At 41.0% G+C, this 19,665-nt stretch overlaps 1 protein-coding gene across 6 annotated transcripts in view; it reads left to right on the top strand.

Annotated features, from left to right (window-relative positions):
* Positions 1-19,665, top strand: part of LOC136883455 (heme transporter FLVCR2) — a 475,112-nt gene that overhangs the window by 420,997 nt on the left and 34,450 nt on the right. For all 6 annotated transcript variants that reach the window (XM_067155765.2, XM_067155762.2, XM_067155764.2 and 3 more), the window contains one exon: positions 17,021-17,317. In XM_067155765.2, the coding sequence (XP_067011866.2) occupies positions 17,021-17,317 (297 nt within the window). The remainder of the gene's footprint in view (positions 1-17,020; positions 17,318-19,665) is intronic.

The following is a 19,665-nucleotide window of genomic DNA, read 5'->3' as shown; positions in this document are numbered from 1 at the left end:
ATTAATTGTGACACTCTGGATGCTGTTCAAGTCCAAGTTCAGACTACACAAGGGGTGAAAAAAGATGTCCAAAATGTAGTGATGGGCAACGCTCTCGCTCGAGACTCTCGAGACTGACGTCGCAGATCTCGAGAATCTCGAGACCGATCCTTCTGTAGTGCAAGCTGTGCGACGTACCAGTAATTACGACTGTAAAATTGATAGTATATCATTGGCAGTTATTGCGTGAAATAACGTTCTCATATGAAAACGTGTGAGCCAATACACTTTGTCAAAAGCCAGGAAAAGTACTGCATGTTCAACTACGAACCCCTTAATACTATTAACGAAAGTGAAAACAGAATGTCAGTATCTTAAACTGTTCACGACTTATTTGGAGTGGACATCTTAGCTGAATAACCATGCATAATTTGTGAATGAATTTAGATAAGATGTACACCTATTTGTATACTGGAGGCGTGCATTATTCGAACCTGAGACGGGGAAGATGTGCTTTGCTACATATGCAACCCCATTACACTTGAGTGGAACGTGTAATCTAAAATGCCCGACATTGCTCCAATTCTTTCAGCAGGGGTGATGAGCAACGCTCTCGAGACTGATTCTCATGTGCTGCAAGCTGTACGACGTCCCGGTAACTAAGGGTGTAAGCTTGATAGTTATCATCAGCAGTTCTCATGTGGAAACGTGTGTGACGATACATTTTGTCAAAAGCCTAGGAAAACACTGCATGTTGAACTATGAGCTCTTTAATACCATTAACGAAAGTGAATACAGAATGCCAGTATCTTAAACTGTTCACGAGTTATGTCAGGTGGACTTCTTAGCTGAATAACCTGTATAATTTGTTAATAACTGTTATTATGATGTTAACCTAAAATCGTTGTCGGCAGGGTAGCTTCTTGTGATTCAGACCGGGTCGGAGGTGTTCTGTGACGATTCCTCTTCATTGATAGGCCTATGCGTTTGTAAGTGACGGATCATCCCAGAAGTATTTCCGCCGATGTATTTTACTTCTTTTGAACAAACAACACAGTGGACTGTGCTATGTGACATCTCTTAAAAATAACAGACATCCACGACTTATGTTGCGTTTCGGACATCGTCTTCAAGTTGTCGCGTACAACTAGACAGAATTTCACATGGCACCGTCATATATCGAAGTACCGTACCTAAATATGACGCGAATACTCTATAACAGTATACGGAATTATTTCCTTCGTCACCAAAATAACGGTAAACACAAGCAGTTGTCATAATACGGGGTCTGATAACGATGTACACGTACCTATATAAATTTTCCAGCTAACTCATTCTTGGTTGCCTGCGTTTCGCCATCGTGTGCTAAGTTAGGCTCGTCAGTTGGGACTTAGCACACCACCCAAGACGCAAGGCTAGTGCATACCGTGGAGGCCACTGCATAGGCTATTTGAAGCCACCAGCAGTGCCAATGCACTATGAGAGCTATGTCTCATTTCCAAAAATCATTTGATGGCCATCATTTGATGGCCAGGCAGGCATCTATTTTTGGAAATGAGACATAGCTCTCATAGTGCATTGGCACTGCCGGTGGCTTCAAATAGCCTATGCAGTGGCCTCCACGGTATGCACTAGCCTTGCGTCTTGGGTGGTGTGCTAAGTCCCAACTGACGAGCCTAACTTAGCACACGAGGGCGAAACGCAGGCAACCAAGAATGAGTTAGCTGGAAAATTTATAATGTCCAATAACGGACCATATATTGGTATTATAAATTTACTCATTCAGGGCAAATATTTTAGGTTCCCTATGGGAATCAACATCTACATCAGTACACGTACCTGTCGAAAGAATTGGAGCAAACTGAAGCATTTTAGATTACACACTCCACTCGTGCATAATGGTAGTTGCATATGCAACAAGGCGCATCTTGCCTCGTCTCGAGTTCGAATAATGCATGCCTCTAGTATTCAGGTACGTGTACCTACAGTAGGCATCAGGTTCTGTACTTAAACCACTCATTCATGTACCTACCAGTGCATACAATGTCAGAATGCGTATCCTTTAAAATTATGTTATACTGCTTCAAAATGGATCTCGGTAGAAGTGAACGCCCTAGCCGCTCGTTGACACGTATTTACGAATTGAGAAGGCCCGTGGTTAGTTATTTGCATACTCAGCACAAACAACATTCAGCTCCGACTATCTGTAGGCCTACAACACGCTGCTCGCCGCACAATGCGGGGGCAACGCTCTCGAGATCTCTCGAAATTTCTCGCGAAAAATAGTGCCTGCGCTAGTCTCGAGAAATCCCGAGAAATCTCGAGACTTCGTCTCAGACTGCCCATCACTACCAAAATAACTAAGATTAGTGTTGAATCCAGTGTTTTCAGCATCACTAAGCTGATTGGTGACAGTCCGGGTAACAGTTGGATCCTGCACATCATATCTTTAGAGCGGCATACAAATACACACAGTTATAATTTAATAGAAAAGATCAGCTCCTTCCCAGAGAATCCAGGCTGCCAGAAGGAAAAAGTTTAATGTGAAAGTAAATAATCTCGAATTAAAACTCAGAATAACAATAACTCTTAAACTACAAAAGAGTTTGTAAAATATCAGTCAGTGTCATAATAAAGAAATTTACAAAACTTCACTTCAAACAGGTAATCATCATCATCAGCAGCAGCATTATAATCATTTCTCCTTGTCCAGCTCCAGCCAGGTCGGAGTGTTGCCTCTCCTCTTCAGTAATTGTATTCCAGTGCAGTCTTGTTTCTCTTATCCTGTTCTTGACAGAGACCATCCATCTTGCTCTGGGCCTCAGTCTTGTCCAGCTCCTGCCAGGTCGGAGTGTTGCCTCTCCTCTTCAGTAATTGTATTCCAGTGCAGTCTTGTTTCTCTTATCCTGTTCTTGACAGAGACCATCCATCTTGCCCTGAGCCTCCTCTCCTCCAACATTTGTTACTCTGTCTCTCCTTGTCTTCCTCAGGAACTTCATCTCACTGGCCTGAATTTTACTCTCATTTCTTGCCAACAAAAGTCCAAGTCTCTGTCTCATACGTTAATATAGAGATACCAGGTTTCACTAAGAGATGCCGCTAGAGAATAGTACGCAGTACATACGTCAGTTTGTTCATCTGACATTAACCTAATTGTTACTATTCTTGTTTGATTTTCCCCTTAATTCAATACATAAAAATGTTTGTCTCTAGAAGGACATTTTATTACAATACAACACTGACAGGTACATGTTTTGCTCATTATATCGAGCATCTTCAGCCTCATTTGAACAAGGTAAAGTCTTTACATTGAACTTTGATATAAACAATTTGATCATTAAAATTATTTTCATCATTTTACAGTTCCAGTTTCCCGAGTATTGTTGGCGAGCGTCTTCCATTCTGTCTTATTCAGTTCCGTTCTGTTGTTAATGATGTCCTCCAGTGTCCTTCCCTGATCTGCAATGTCCATCTTTACGATGTCCATCCAGTGGTCTTCCCACCATCCGTTTCCCTGCCACATAATACCAATATAAATGGTCCGTTATTGGACATTATAAATTTTCCACCTAACTCATTCCTGGTTGCCAGCGTTTCGCCCCCGTGTGCTAGGCTGGGCTCATCAGTTGGTACCTAGCACACCTACCAAGACGCTGGATAGTGCATACCGTGGAGGCCACTGCGTAGGCTAACTGTAGCCACCGGCAGTGCCAATGCACTATGAGAGACATTGTCTCATTATCAAAAATTGATGCCTGCTTGGCCATCAGATGATGTAGACGTTGATTCCCATAGGGAATCAGAAATAATTGTTCCGAATGAGTAAATTTATAATGAGTTAGGTGGAAAATTTATAATGTCCAATAACGGACCATTTATATTGGTATTATAAATTTACTCATTCGGAACAATTATTTCTGATTCCCTATGGGAATCAACGTCTACATCATCTGATGGCCAAGCAGGCATCAATTTTTGATAATGAGACAATGTCTCTCATAGTGCATTGGCACTGCCGGTGGCTACAGTTAACCTACGCAGTGGCCTCCACGGTATGCACTATCCAGCGTCTTGGTAGGTGTGCTAGGTACCAACTGATGAGCCCAGCCTAGCACACGGGGGCGAAACGCTGGCAACCAGGAATGAGTTAGGTGGAAAATTTATAATGTCCAATAACGGACCATTTATATTGGTATTATAAATTTACTCATTCGGAACAATTATTTCTGATTCCCTATGGGAATCAACGTCTACATCATCCCTGCCACATGTCGCTCCAAGTTAACATATGCTGTCCTTGTTGGCTCCATCCTCATTACGTGCCCAAACCGCCTCAATCTGGACATGCTGATCCGATCTAACAATGATGTAACAATCCCAGCTTCCTTCCTAACCACATCATTCCTCAACTTGTCAAGTTTGGTTTTTTTGAATTGTAGACATAAGGAACTTCATCTCGGATGCCTGCAACCTTGATGAGTCTGTCTTAGTGAGGGTGAAGGTTTCAGTACCATAGGTTAAGATTGGTATGTAGTATTGATTGAACATCACCAGCTTTGATTTTGTTAGTACTTTGGGATCCCAGAGAAGTGTTTGTACTTGCTGGTAAAAGTGAGAGCTCTTCTGCACTCTATTTGCCACCTCCTTTGTGGCTAGTGTATCTCGAGATATTACACTGCCGAGGTACGTAAAGCTTTCCAGACTTTCTAGTGGATGGTTTCCTAGCACGATGTTTGCTGGTTGTCTCTCTCTGTTTATTGTCATCACTACTGTTTTGAGTTCGCTTATCTTGAGATTGAACTCCTGGAACTCAAACTTCCATTCATTGAGTCTCGACTGTACTTGTTCCTCAGTTTCTCCCCAGATCATAACATCATCAGCATAGGCCATTGCATTTAGTTCACCAGAGGTTTTCTTGCTTTTCTTCATTATGTCATCCATGATCATGAGGATAGTACACTGCCTTGCTGAACTCCGTCACCCAGTCGCACACAGCTGGTACAGTTCTCATACAGCATATGAACTTTCCTCACCAGTCTCTCTGGCACATTCCTTTTGCTCATGTATTCCCATATGCTGTCATATGCCTTCTCAATGTCAAGGAAAGCCATAAACAGATCTCGGCCCTTTTCCCAATATTTTTCCATTAACATACGGACACTAAAGATTAGGTCTGTTGTGTACCTGTTAGGCCTGAGGTCATACTGTTCCTCCTCAAACTCTAAGATTTTCTCAAGAATTCTATTGAATTCTGTGAAAGATTAAAAAAGTTCAACCTGCAGCCCCATCACAAAATAATCTTGTTTGATATTACTAACATGTATTCAAACATACCTACTAATGAAACAGTTGAAATAATTAAATCCAATTTATCCTAATATAGCAACTTATGTAAGCTACAAGTAGAAGAATTTATTAAATTACCTACTCAAATTTGTATTGAACAACACCTACTTCTCTTTCAATAATAAAATTTATCACCAATTAAGCTTGGCTATTGGGGGACCCCAGCTCAGGGATACTGGCTGATATATACAGTATATGGATAACTTGGAAGAATCTAAAATTAAACAAAATCCAAATATAGTAGGGCTATGCCTTTGGCTGAGGTACGTGGATGACACATTTGAAATAACAGATGACAAAAAAAAAAAAAAAAAAAAAAATAGTATAAAAATTCTAGAATTTTTAAATAGGGTAGACAGTTGTACAAAATTCACCAAGGAAGATGGAAACAATGGTTCATTAAATTTTCTAGATGTGAGTGTAACACACACAGATTTAGGATTTGATTTTCAGATATACAGAAAACCAACACACACCCCAATTACAGTAAAAAGTTATTCCCTGCATCCAAAATCCCATAAACAGGCATCCTTTTTCAGCCTGGTCTATAGTGCCTTCAAAATACCTTTATCACCTGTTAACTTAAGAAAAGAACTTAGATTTATAAAAGAACTAGCACTAACTAAGGGTTACAAAACAGAGACGATAAATCGAATCATTAACAAAGTAAAACTTAAGTTGGCCACTAATCTTACTCCAGAAAAAATTAAAAAATCAAAATACGCATCTTTCACCTACACCAATCCTACAATTCTCCAAATTACAAATTCCTTGAAAAAATGGGATTTACAAGTAGCCTTCAAGACACATAACACGAACAAAAACATTTTCTGCAACCATAATACAGGGATCTGAGGTTGACATGCACACAGTGTAATTTCTCACATGTTGGCCAAACTGGGTCCAGCTTTTTTTACAAGATACATGGAACACTATAACTCATCAAAACATAACAAGTATTCCGCAATGGCCAATCACATGAAAGAGACCGGCCAACAATAAACAGGGATCTCAAAATAATAAAAGGATTGATAAAGAGAAGTTAATAACAGAGTATGGAAACATTTATATTCATTTGGATCAGTATTTCAATGAAGAAAGGAACCTAAACAATGCAATTGAAATAAAAAGCCCAGTAAGAGAGCAATTGCCAAAACTGCTACAAGTTCTCAAAATATTCAATTATAAACCTCTCAACATGTTAACAAACACAAATCCCACCTCAAAAACACAAAGCGACACCCCACCACAAGCCAAGTCAGTATCGAACATCCCACCCACAGTTCCTTCCCTTATGCCCCCTACTCGCCATCCACATGTTACAACAGTGCTTAATGCTACACTCACAGTTCCTTCCCCTACTCGCCATCCACATGTTACAACAGTGCTTAACGCTACACTCACAGTTCCTTCCCTTGCACCCCCTACTCGCCATCCACATGTTACAACAGTGCTTAATGCTACACTCACAGTTCCTTCCCCTACTCGCCATCCACATGTTACAACAGTGCTTAACGCTACACTCACAGTTCCTTCCCTTGCACCCCCTACTCGCCATCCACATGTTACAACAGTGCTTAATGCTACACTCACAGTTCCTTCCCCTACTCGCCATCCACATGTTACAACAGTGCTTAACGCTCCACTCACAGTTCCTTCCCCTACTCGCCATCCACATGTTACAACAGTGCTTAACGCTCCACTCACAGTTCCTTCCCTTGCACCCCCTACTCGCCATCCACATGTTACAACAGTGCTTAACGCTACACTCACAGTTCCTTCCCTTGCACCCCCTACTCGCCATCCACATGTTACAACAGTGCTTAACGCTCCACTCACAGTTCCTTCCCCTAGTCGCCATCCACATGTTACAACAGTGCTTAACGCTCCACTCACAGTTCCTTCCCTTGCACCCCCTACTCGCCATCCACATGTTACAACAGTGCTTAACGCTCCACTCACAGTTCCTTCCCTTGCACCCCCTAGTCGCCATCCACATGTTACAACAGTGCTTAACGCTACACTCACAGTTCCTTCCCTTGCACCCCTTAGTCGCCATCCACATGTTACAACAGTGCTTAACGCTCCACTCACAGTTCCTTCCCCTACTCGCCATCCACATGTTACAACAGTGCTTAACGCTCCACTCACAGTTCCTTCCCCTACTCGCCATCCACATGTTACAACAGTGCTTAACGCTCCACTCACAGTTCCTTCCCTTGCACCCCCTACTCGCCATCCACATGTTACAACAGTGCTTAACGCTCCACTCACAGTTCCTTCCCTTGCACCCCCTACTCGCCATCCACATGTTACAACAGTGCTTAATGCTACACTCACAGTTCCTTCCCTTGCACCCCCTAGTCGCCATCCACATGTTACAACAGTGCTTAACGCTCCACTCACAGTTCCTTCCCCTACTCGCCATCCACATGTTACAACAGTGCTTAATGCTACACTCACAGTTCCTTCCCTTGCACCCCCTAGTCGCCATCCACATGTTACAACAGTGCTTAACGCTCCACTCACAGTTCCTTCCCCTACTCGCCATCCACATGTTACAACAGTGCTTAATGCTACACTCACAGTTCCTTCCCTTGCACCCCCTAGTCGCCATCCACATGTTACAACAGTGCTTAACGCTCCACTCACAGTTCCTTCCCCTACTCGCCATCCACATGTTACAACAGTGCTTAATGCTACACTCACAGTTCCTTCCCTTGCACCCCCTAGTCGCCATCCACATGTTACAACAGTGCTTAACGCTCCACTCACAGTTCCTTCCCCTACTCGCCATCCACATGTTACAACAGTGCTTAACGCTCCACTCACAGTTCCTTCCCCTACTCGCCATCCACATGTTACATGCTTAATGCTCCACTCACAGTTCCTTCCCTTGCACCCCCTACTCGCCATCCACATGTTACAACAGTGCTTAACGCTCCACTCACAGTTCCTTCCCCTACTCGCCATCCACATGTTACATGCTTAATGCTCCACCCACAGTTCCTTTCCCTACGCCCCCTACTCGCCCTCCACCAGACCTGCCCCATGGATACAACACAAGAAGCAGAAACACAATAACAAATAGTCTCAGTACTGCAAAAAGCACAGCTAGGCACTAAACCATGAATAAAGCGGTAAGTGAAATTCCAACCACAAGAATTTCTCATTACAACTACAAACAACACACTCATAACATTCTTTTGTTATGGACACATTCATCCACAAATGTTGCATTAAAACAATACATCAGCAACTGAACAACATTTATTGGTGTCTCTTTAACCACGCTTCAATAACAAACAGATCAGTGTTAAAATAGGCTGACTCAAACAAGGTCAAGAACGGGGAGGACTACTAGTATCATCATTCCAACAGACCACAAACCTTCAAAGCACAATCTTTTAATAATATAGTGGTTTCTCAACTAAACTGAAAGTACAACGAAGGAAAAAAACCTTGCAAATTTAATCCTCTAACATCATTAATTTTAAATAGGACATTTAAACTTACAAAAATAAGTTAGCACTAAATAGTGTTAGTAAAAACTGGGAACTAATGAGATTTTTAACCAAATCTTACAGATGTTTAGAACATTACACTGACTTTGACATTGGAAATTGTGATCAATGTCTAGTCCATCTCAGCCATATTTTAATTTGTTAATTCCTTTTAATTATTGTTAACTAGTGGTAATATTTTATTGGTGTAAAATAAGTTTAATGATCAGATTGTTAAATTGTTTAAATGAAAGTTCAATGTAAAGACTTTACCTTGTTCAAATGTTGCTGAAGATGCTCAATATAATGAGTGAAACATGTCCCTGTTAGTGTTGCATTGTAATAAAATATCCTGTTAGAGACAAACATTTTTGTGTATTGAATTAGATGGAAAATCAAACAAGAATTGTAATAATTAGTATTAAGTTCAATATGGGTAAGAAAACATGAAAATAGTCTTATGCAATGACATTAAGAGTCCGCCCAACACTAGCCTCTGTGTTGTGTCGTGTCGATGTTTGTGCTTGAAAAATAAGATTTGCGGTAAGCATTGTTTTTCTTATTTAATCCAAAGAAAAAGAGTGTGGGAAGTCATCATTTGCTGGTAGAAGCATATGGTGAACACGCTTCATCAATTAGAACATGTGAGACATGGTTTCAACAATTTAAACATGGTGATTTCAATGTGAAAGACAGCGCGCGCTCTGGTAGAACACAAAAGTGCAAATATGATCATTTTCAGGCAAAACCGTTAATGCACAGTGATATCGCCAACAAGTGATCGATTTAAATCACGCACTGATGAAAAGACGACTGGAATGAGCCAGAAGACATGGCAATGTGATTTTGCTACACGAAAATGCACTGTCTCACACAGCAAAACCAGTGAAAGACACCTTGAAATCGCTTGGATGGGACATCCTTCTGCACCCGCCGTACTGCCTCGACCTGGCGCCATCTATCACCTCCTCGCATCAATGGGGCACACGCTCGCACAGCAGAACTGCAGCAATTCCAGGGAGTTGGAAAAAGGCTTGACGAATGGTTTGCTGCAAAAGACAAGCAGTTTTTTCTGGCATGGTAGTCATAACTTACCTGAAAGATAGGCAAAGTGAGTAGAAGCTGATGAGCAATATTTTGAATGAACAAAAAATGAATTTCCATTGAAAATGACGTGTTTTCTTTACCACAAAAACTTACGTATACACCTGGTATAGAACATTATTTCTTCACATTTGATAGGTACTTGTCTGGTAGAATGTATCTCTTGCGGACTTGAAACAGCTAATACAAATCGTAAAAGTAAACATTAAAGAATGTACCCATGCAGAACTAGTTACAAATATTCTTCATCAGGTACATAATGAAGAATAAATGTGAGCTCTCTCGTCTCATCAGCCACAAATTTGAAGTGGTACAGCCTCCAAACTGGTATCAATGTCTCAGTGCTCTTTGTGGGGTCTTTTTTCAAAACCCCACAGTATACATTAAGCCACAGGTGTTGGACCAACAAACTTGATGAACAGCAGACTGGTGATACTAGAGAGGTGCAGTCGACCTCTTGTACCTTTTATAATGAGATTCATTTGAGAAAATATGGATATGATGTGACCAAACAGGAAGAAAGAGGGGGTGGAGGACATGGAGATTTTCTTGTCCTTAAGATAATCCCAGAAACCTCAAAAGATTTCTTTATCAGGAAGTTCAAGACAGCCGCATAACGATTTAATTTCTGGATCACCACAAGTAATTCCTGGACTATCTGCCCAAGTTCAATAGTCAGCACATTGCAGAATAGAAATGTCATCTGTTCTTTCAATAACACTAGTAACAAGAAGCAGACACTTGTGTTGGCTATGATTCAAGAACACAACTAAAGATGCTTGGAGACTTATAAATAATTAACACAAGAGATTTATTTAAAAATGTATCTATAAAATATGCAAATAATTATTACTATGGTTGTTCTGTGCCTTTATTGCATGCCTACCTGCTTGTCACAAATAAGTGCTTTCTGTATGAATGCGTACTTCAGTGTGTTTTTCTACCTGGTTGTATTGGGAAAAGCGTCTTTGGCTTGGTGGCAGCTCTACAGTAATAGGGCCCAAAAATGTAATACTTCATTTGTGACACGATGATCAATGTAAGAGGGGATTAGCAAACAGAAAAGAAGAGGGCAAACTCATTTAAATGAGTGCAGTATATTCACAAATCCGATATGAAAATGTAAATCATTTTTCAATAATTTACTATGAGAAATTGTGCAGTTGTGATTTTTCAGTTTCGAAAGTGTCATATATACTCACATTTTAGATTATATTGAGATATTTTTGAGTAATATTATGTTATTTTTAGGGTGCAATGTGGATAATTTTTAAGTCTTAAACATCCAGAAAATTCATTTTCTTAACACTTTCAGCGCTACCATATTTTAACGTGGACCCTGGCAATTAACTGGGTCTTTTTCCTGAATTGTAATACATTATCACACAAAATCAAAATATAGTACATTCCTGATTTTTTGCATCATTTTAAGGTGTCAGCCATCTGAAATCAAGATGTTAATCAGGAACTACATATCGAAAGTAATTGAATTATACTAGTCTTATGCAAAACATTTTTAAAAATGTACGTTCTAGTTAGACAGGCTGACCGACGGGAATCTGATGTTTTTGGCATGGCTAGTACTCTCTCGGTAGGAGGAGTGGGGAGCAGAATTGTCAAGCGGGACACTCACCATGCGTTGCCGTTTCAGTAGCTATGCAGCAGTGGTCGGTTGAACATCGTATGTTTGTGTACGACGCATTTGTGCAGAATGGCGGGTCTGTTATAACAGTGTAGCGACTTTTTCGTGTGCGTTTCAACAATTCTCAGTTGGGTTAATAATGTACGAACAACAGGATCTATTGTTAAAAAGACGCCACCAGGTCGGACTAAGACAGCAAGAACACCAGAAAACATCGAGCATGTGAGAGCCGCAGTGACGCGTAACCCTGGGTGCTCAGCACGTAAACACGCACGCGAACTCGGAATAAGCCGTGAATCTGTGTGAACAATCTTAAAGAAAGACTGAGAATCGTGTTGCAGCTGGGAACGGCACCACGACGCCCGCGGTTGAAACGCACACAAAAAAGTCGCTGCACTGTTATAACAGACCCGCCATTCTGCACAAATACGTCGTACGCAAACATAGGATGTTCAACCGACCACTGCCGCATAGCTACTGAAACGGCAACGCATGGCGAGTGTCCTGCTTGACAATTCCGCTCCCCACTCCTCCTACCGAGAGAGTACTAGTCATGCCAAAAACGTCACATTCCCGTCGGTCACCCTGTACCAATAAGCCTGCTCAAACAATAAAAATGAACAGTTTAATGTGGCTACTTCATCCACAAATAAACACAAATACATTTCAAATTTGAAATTTACCCTGAAAACAGTCCAATCTTGCACCACCATCTTCGCAGTACAAGCTCAAATTTGTGGGGAGGTGAAGTATTTCTATCATTTGTATTCAGAGTGATATAATGCAGATAGAAAGTTGCATTCAAAACTGAAGTCTTGCCCGAACTATCAATTGATATGAGATCTGGTTCGTAAACATTACTGTCATCTATTTCTGAACCCGCTTCTCCCGAATAAACATCCAAGATATCACTATCATTGGGCCAGTGTGAGGACATATTTGTACAGTAACACAGCTGACAGTACAACATATTTGGCGCTCTCAGCACCCAGCACATCGAGTGCTTCAGTACAGGTCCCGGAAGGGAGAAACTACCCTTTTTATCATTTCAGTTTGAACTTCCCGGTAACTGCTACATTCTAGTGGACACTTGATATATTTCTACCCCAAGCAAGGGATGGAAACTGTATGGGATATGTGCAGATGTCTACAAACGCGCGCAAAAATTATGCCCGCATAGCATACGGGTGCCGTCCACAACCAGAAAAGCAGTGCACCCGTATTTAAAGATAAAAATTTCATTGTTCCGTATTGAAATTATTGATGTTAAAAATTAAATAACTGGAAAGGAGGTTCAACCTATTCAATACTCAAAAGAAAGAAACGTAGCAATCACATTTCTATTTAAATGGGACCGGTTTCGACCTTAGTCTAGGTCATCATCAGCCATAAAAACATATAAAATGTTTATGAATGTTGGAGGTCAGTTCCACACTCTGTTAGGCACAAAGACACGACATCACATTCTGTCCTGCACAAAGTCACCCGTATCTCGTACAGGCATAGTGTTGAAAGTGTTACAAACTATAACTCATTCAAAGAAGTCCAGTTCTGTAAAATTGTGAGGAATATCTATTTTCAAAGCTGCTTGCCCAGTAAATTGCAGTTTATTGGTGATAGAAACAGAATCTACAAATTTAGGGCAGTTTACGGAAGTGTGCAGTCCAGTCACCAACCACCACCTGTTGCTGATAAAACAGTATCGAGAATACCAGTCATCTTTATCAGGATTGATATTTTCATAATCAATAGGTTCACTTGAACTCTCACGTCCACTAACTAAATCATTATCATGATACAATTCTCGTTTTTTAATGCTTAATTTAGCAAAGAACATGAGACACCGCACTAGGAGCAAGCTATGGCATAAAGAAACATTCTTTTGTCTCTAGTTCAGCCATATAAGGAGGATAAATACTTAAAGCAGTGATATTGTAAAAAGAATATCTTTGTGATTCCAACGATGTGGAACATATGGAGTTTGCTTTCATTTTCAGCTACAATCAAAGCTGCACAAGCCTGAGTACATACTCGAGCAGACAGCAAAGGAGTTAAAAGTGTAGAGGTACTCGTCCTCTCGGTGTTCCCCCAGAAAGACAGCCCTGCATGAAACTAAATTAATTGTTTTCCCTCACTTTAATTCCCCTCAGCATTATCAGAAACCACTATTTGCCTTTAAGCAGTGAACAAACACTTGGAGATATCTTAGGAGGATATCGAAACAGACCCTTTTGGGTGAAGTTCTGTTGGACATCCAGTGAAAAGTGATATTGTGATTGAGCGCGCGTTTGATACTTAGCTGGAGCATGATGAATCCAAATATGCAGGAGCAAATGTGTTTTGTTTTGATATTGCCATTGATGCTTTCATGGCTCATACTTATAGGCATGATATAGGCTTTTGGGCTTATGCCGTGTCAAGAAATAAGGTGAAATTCTTTACGTTTCACAGAGAACTGTACTCTGCGTCATCAGAAGAAAATCTCGACTGTCCATGAGAAAGGCTTCTTAAACAATGAGCTTTGAATTTAGACGTTGTAATAAAAGTGGAAATGATATGTTCATTCGTCACCAGATGGCTCCTCAGATGCGGTACAGTGCTAGCGTTTGAAGCGGAAGCTGACGAAACTATCAGAATCAGTCTTAGAGGGTCACATAACATGTATACGTAACATATGACGTTGACAGGTGTATGATATTGACACAACCCTGGAATGAAACATCTGACGATGAGGAACGTACAAATTTGGAAAACACCAAGATGAAATAACAATAGTGAAGGGACAGGAATTTGGCTTGGACGGTAAAACAAGAGTGATCATCCAATAGACTCTCACCAACACAATCTCAAAAGTGAAGGTCAGAGGAGAGACTTCAGATGCCTTTGAAATACGGACAGGAGTTAGGCAGGGAGATGGTCTCTCACCTCTGTTGTTCAACTGCGTTCTTGAGACAGTGATCCGTGAATGGTGCAGAGAAATGAGTTATGAAGGAGTCGAAAGCAGAGTCACACTAGGCCACAAGAACAGGTACCTTTCAATTGACTGTCTAGCATTTGCAGACGATGTCGCGGTTTTTGCTGATTCCTTGGATTTGGCTACAAAGCAGATCAACGAGCTTCAATCACAAGCTGCAAAGGCGGGCCTCCAAATCTCCTTTGAGAAAATAAAATTCATTACAGACATCAAACTGGTGCCAAGTGAGCTAGAAGGGACACATGTAAAAGTCAAGCAAGTTGAAAAATGTAAGTATCTTGCTGAATGGATAGAACCTAACATGTCTGAAAAAGAAGCCTTTGCTTCATGCATGAATAAAATGGAAATGGCTTAGCATCTGACTAAAAATGTCTATAACAAAAGATCTATATCTCTTAATGCAAAAATCAAACACTATTGCACTGTCATCTGGCCAGAGGCTCTATGTGCAGCGTAATGTCTCGCCGTGAACAAAAAAGGCATGATGGAGAAATTGCAGGCCAAGGAAAGAAAGATTTTGAGGAAAATCGTAGGTCCAGTCAAAGACAACGGCAAGTTTAGGAGATGGCACAACCAGGAGTTGTACTCGCATGTGGAGAAAATAACCGACATGATGCGAAAAAGGAGGATTACTTTTTATGGACACATGGCCAGAATGAAGTCAACACGGTTAACCAACCTCATTTTCACTTTCCTCCAAGAGAAAAAAGGGCAATGGGGCATGGTTCAGTGAAGTACAGAAAGATCTGCAGGAGATTGGGATCTCATTTGAAGATATCCAAGAGCGTGACCCACTTAAGAAAAAACTCCAAGAACATCAGAGTTTCCAACCAAAGCCGAAACTGAAAACTGGAAAGGCATGGACGAAAGAGCGAAAGGAGCAACACCGTATACGAATGAAGGAATACTGGACCAACATTAAAGCTCAAAGGAAACAGTTGAAATGACGTGGTCCTTAGTTGTCTGAAACGAAACAAGAAGTAGTGAAGGGACAGGGAAGGGAACTACCTACGTAAATCCTTAATGGCTGGCAACCAGGTATTACTTAATTGATAGCCGGTGTCCCTGTTGAAATTATTAGGATTTCTACGTATTTCCACAGCTTCCCATATAATGCTGGACCTGTAGTGTCTAGTGTGGGTAAGAGCTCGAGCATCTTGGAACATGACATCATACCCGACGATAGAGCGTGCTCAGCTATTGCTGATTTGTCTGGCTGGTTGAGACGAATATAGCATTCATGTTCCATGATACAGGTACCAATGGACCGGCATGTTTGGCCAATGTTTGCCTTACCGCAAGTACAGGGAATTTCGTATACCCCAGGATGTAAAAGTGGGGACAGTTTGTCCGGCACTAAAATTGTTCACAGTCTGGGTAAAACCAAGGAAATTCCCTGTACTTGCGGTAAGGTATACATCAATTTACAAGTAACAACTCTCATTATTGTTCCGTATTGAAGATGGCGTTAGGCATAGATATCAAGGATAATTTAATAAAAAACCACCTATTCAATACTTTCCATTATTATTGAATAGGTGGTTTTTTATTAAATTATCCTTGATATCTATGCCTAAGGTATACATCGGCGAAGTATGCCAGTCCATTGGTACCTGTATCAAGGAACATGAACGTAGTATTCCTCTCAACCAACCAGACAAATCGGCAATAGCTGAGCACGCTGTATCGTCGGGTCATGATGTCATGTTCCAAGTTGCTTGAGCTCTTACCCACACTAGACACTACAGGTCCAGGATTATGTGGGAAGCTGTGGAAATTCGTAGAAATCCTAACAATTTCAACAGGGGCACTGGCTATCAATTAAGTAATACCTGGTTGCCAGCCATTAAGGATTTATGTAGGTAGTTCCCTTCCCTGTCCCTTCACTATTGTTATTTCGTCTTGGTGTTTTCCAAATTCGCACGTTCCTCATCGCCAGATGTTTCATCCTAGGCTTGTGTCAATGTCATACACCTGTCAACGTCATATGTTACGTACACATGTTATGTGTACCTCTTAGACTGATTCTGATGATTCTGTCAGCTACCGCTTCGAATGCTAGCACTGTACTGTGTCCAGGGAGCCATCTGGTGACGAATGAACATACCATTTCCATTTCTATTATAATGTCTAAATTCAAAGCTCTTTGTTTAAGAAGCCTTTCTCATGGACAGTCGAGATTTTCTTCTGATGACGCAGAGCACAGTTCTCTCCGAAACTTAGAGAATTTCACCTTATTTTCTTGACACGGTGTAAGCCCAAAAGCCTATATCATGACTTGTGTTATGTTTTTTTTTTTTTAATCTCGCAGAATGACAGAAAATCAATGGGATGTTTCAAAGTTTTAATGACATTTTTATTTTTTCTGTCTTCATCAAGTCACATGTTTCCCCTTTCTTCTAAGAGAGTTGTATATCTTTCACACCCACCACTTATCTAGATCCTTGTGTTTACTGCATCTTTCTTTTTCAGGTTCTTCATGACGGGATACCTGGGTGTGGGCTACGAGTTCGCAGCAGAGCTGACGTACCCGGTGCCAGAAGGCACATCGTCGGGTCTGCTCAACGCATCTTCAGAGATCTTCGGTGTGACTCTGACGCTGGGCGCAGGAGAGATCTTGGACGTGTACGGAGACCGCGTCACCAACATGTCTCTCACCGGCATCCTGGTGTTGGGAGTGTTGCTCTCTATCCTCATAAAGGGGACCAAGCTGAGGAGACGGGAGGCCTGCAAGACCGTGTCTGAGAGCCAGCCCTTCACAGAAACCCCGTATGTCTCTTTACTTCATCATCATCATCATCCCCACCTAGTGGCCTGTAAAGCATTCTCTCATCAATGTTTCAATCGATGTGTTTGAGAATCTTCCTCTATCCGCCATGTTTATATTGTACTTCACCTCGTTGTACCTCTTGAGTCCTGCTATTACTTTTTCCTGTGAAAAAGGTTGCAAGATTTAACAACCTTTGGTAGGGGAGACCACGAGCTTAGGGCGATCTGAGACATCAGTTTCAGAAATCCCAGAGGAAGCAAAGCCTTTTATTTACTTCATTGAGCCACATTCTTCCAGTCTTGTAGCTTTTGATGAGTAAGCCTGCCGTTGAACTTACATCGCGTGCTAGTGTTTCCAACTGTTCAGTCCATCCGGGAGCACTCTTAGCGCATGAATTTTCCAGAGGATATATTTTTCGATTTTTTTCAGGTTGTCCATGGGGCCTTTCCTGTTAATCAATAAGGTCTCCACAGTATATAAGAACTGGGGTCTGACAGCAGTTTTGTAATGGCATATTTTGGCATTCTTCAAAATGCACTTCTTTGATTCAATAAATTTACACACCATTATCTCCTTGATTGTGGCGACGTTTAGTAAATTCACAGAGGCTTGCAGACTGAATGCTGAAAGGCATAACAGTCTATAATGATAATGTATGTATGTATGTATGTATCTCCTTGAAGGGCAAACAATCAAAGTAATTTGAACAATTAAGTAGGGCTATTTAATATTTATATTGTTTATGGGAATTTGGACTTATGATTATTGACAAATGTTAGCTTATTTAATGTTTTTGTTTTAATTTTGGCCTTAAGTTGAGTGGAAATAATCAACAACATTGTTATAATTAAGTGCTGAAACATAGCTGGGCAGCTCAGAACAGCTGTATTGTAAAGTTACATCAAATTCTTCATACTGTACTGAAAATGAAGTTTTGACCACATGAACAGAATTTCACCTTTGCAAATCCATACAAGTAAGGCACCTGCCTCAAGAGAGCAACACTTTGCCTCCAAAAACTTTGCACAACATCTGCCAATAGTTTATTAAATGTCAGAGATGGTTTCCTGGATTTGAGGAAAATAAGACACACACAAAAAATGGTGTTGGCTCCATCAGAAAGGAAATGGTGTTGTCTTTCTAAGAAATATCTTCCAAGGAATGCATCATGAAGGAATGGTGAGACACTTAAAAAATTACAGCTGATGTTATAGTTTGATCTGTGCCAGAGAGGTCCCGGGACAATAGCTGTAACAAGTTTTGAAACTCTTTCTCATGTCCTGGGATATTGCTTCCATGGCGAAACTTGGCTATCTTGTGCATCAAGAACTTCACAGCTTGTTGGAGAACAGAAATACACCCAGAGACGAAGTCAGAGGATATACTGTTTGATTTGAATTAGACACTAACCAGCCTAGCAAGGAGGGTGAGAAAAACAAGAGAATATACGAACAGACTACAATTGACGAGAATATCACTGTAATAGGTCTGCAAGAGGGAACAATTCCGGAGGCATTCGAGATATTCAGCGAAAGACTGAATCTCCCCTCATCACTAATGAGGAACACCATCTTGTCAGTCTTGAAAGGCTCCATCATTAGAGCTAAGGACATGTATCTAGTATACTTTGTCCTCAAGGGCAGCTTCCTTACGGGGAAAATGTTTGTTTGTTTGTTTGTTTGTTTGTTTGTTTGTTTGTTACAGAATAAATTGTTATTTTTCTTTTTTTTACAATTTGCTTTACATCTCACCGACACAGATAGGTCTTATGGCGGTGATGGTATAGGAAAGAATTAGGAGTGGGAAGGAAGTGGCTGTGGCCTTAATTAAGGTACAGAGTTCTGGAAGATTCTTGATGAACATCTTGGAACAATTCCTCCAGATGAGTTCATTTTCCTTGGAGGGGACTTAAATGGACATGTCGCATCTCAACGGGATGGATATGGGCGATGTCATGGAGGATATGGTCATGGCACGCAAAACGATGAGGGATGTCATATACTTGATTGTGCATAGGCTCATGACCTAGTTGTGACCAACACATTTTTCAAGAAAAGGATAACACATCTAGCTACATTTACCAGTGGAGATCATCATCATCATCATCATCATCATCATCAGTTTTCCACTCCAGTTGCCCGGGTGTGGTTTACGACCACTCTCCACTTCTGTCTGTCCATGTACCACTCTTCTCTCAAGACGACATCCCAGCTGACTCCTCTTGTTCCTATGTCCTCTTTCACTTGATCCAGCCATCTCTTCCTAGGTCTTCCTACCGGTCGTTTTCCGGCCATGACTGTGTGTAGCCATTGTTTTGCTGTCCTTCCATCGTCCAATTGTTTGACAT

The sequence above is a fragment of the Anabrus simplex genome, chromosome 11, assembly GCF_040414725.1.
Source record: "Anabrus simplex isolate iqAnaSimp1 chromosome 11, ASM4041472v1, whole genome shotgun sequence".
NCBI classification, from domain to species: domain Eukaryota; kingdom Metazoa; phylum Arthropoda; class Insecta; order Orthoptera; family Tettigoniidae; genus Anabrus; species Anabrus simplex.
This window is presented reverse-complemented; position numbering and strand designations above follow the sequence as displayed.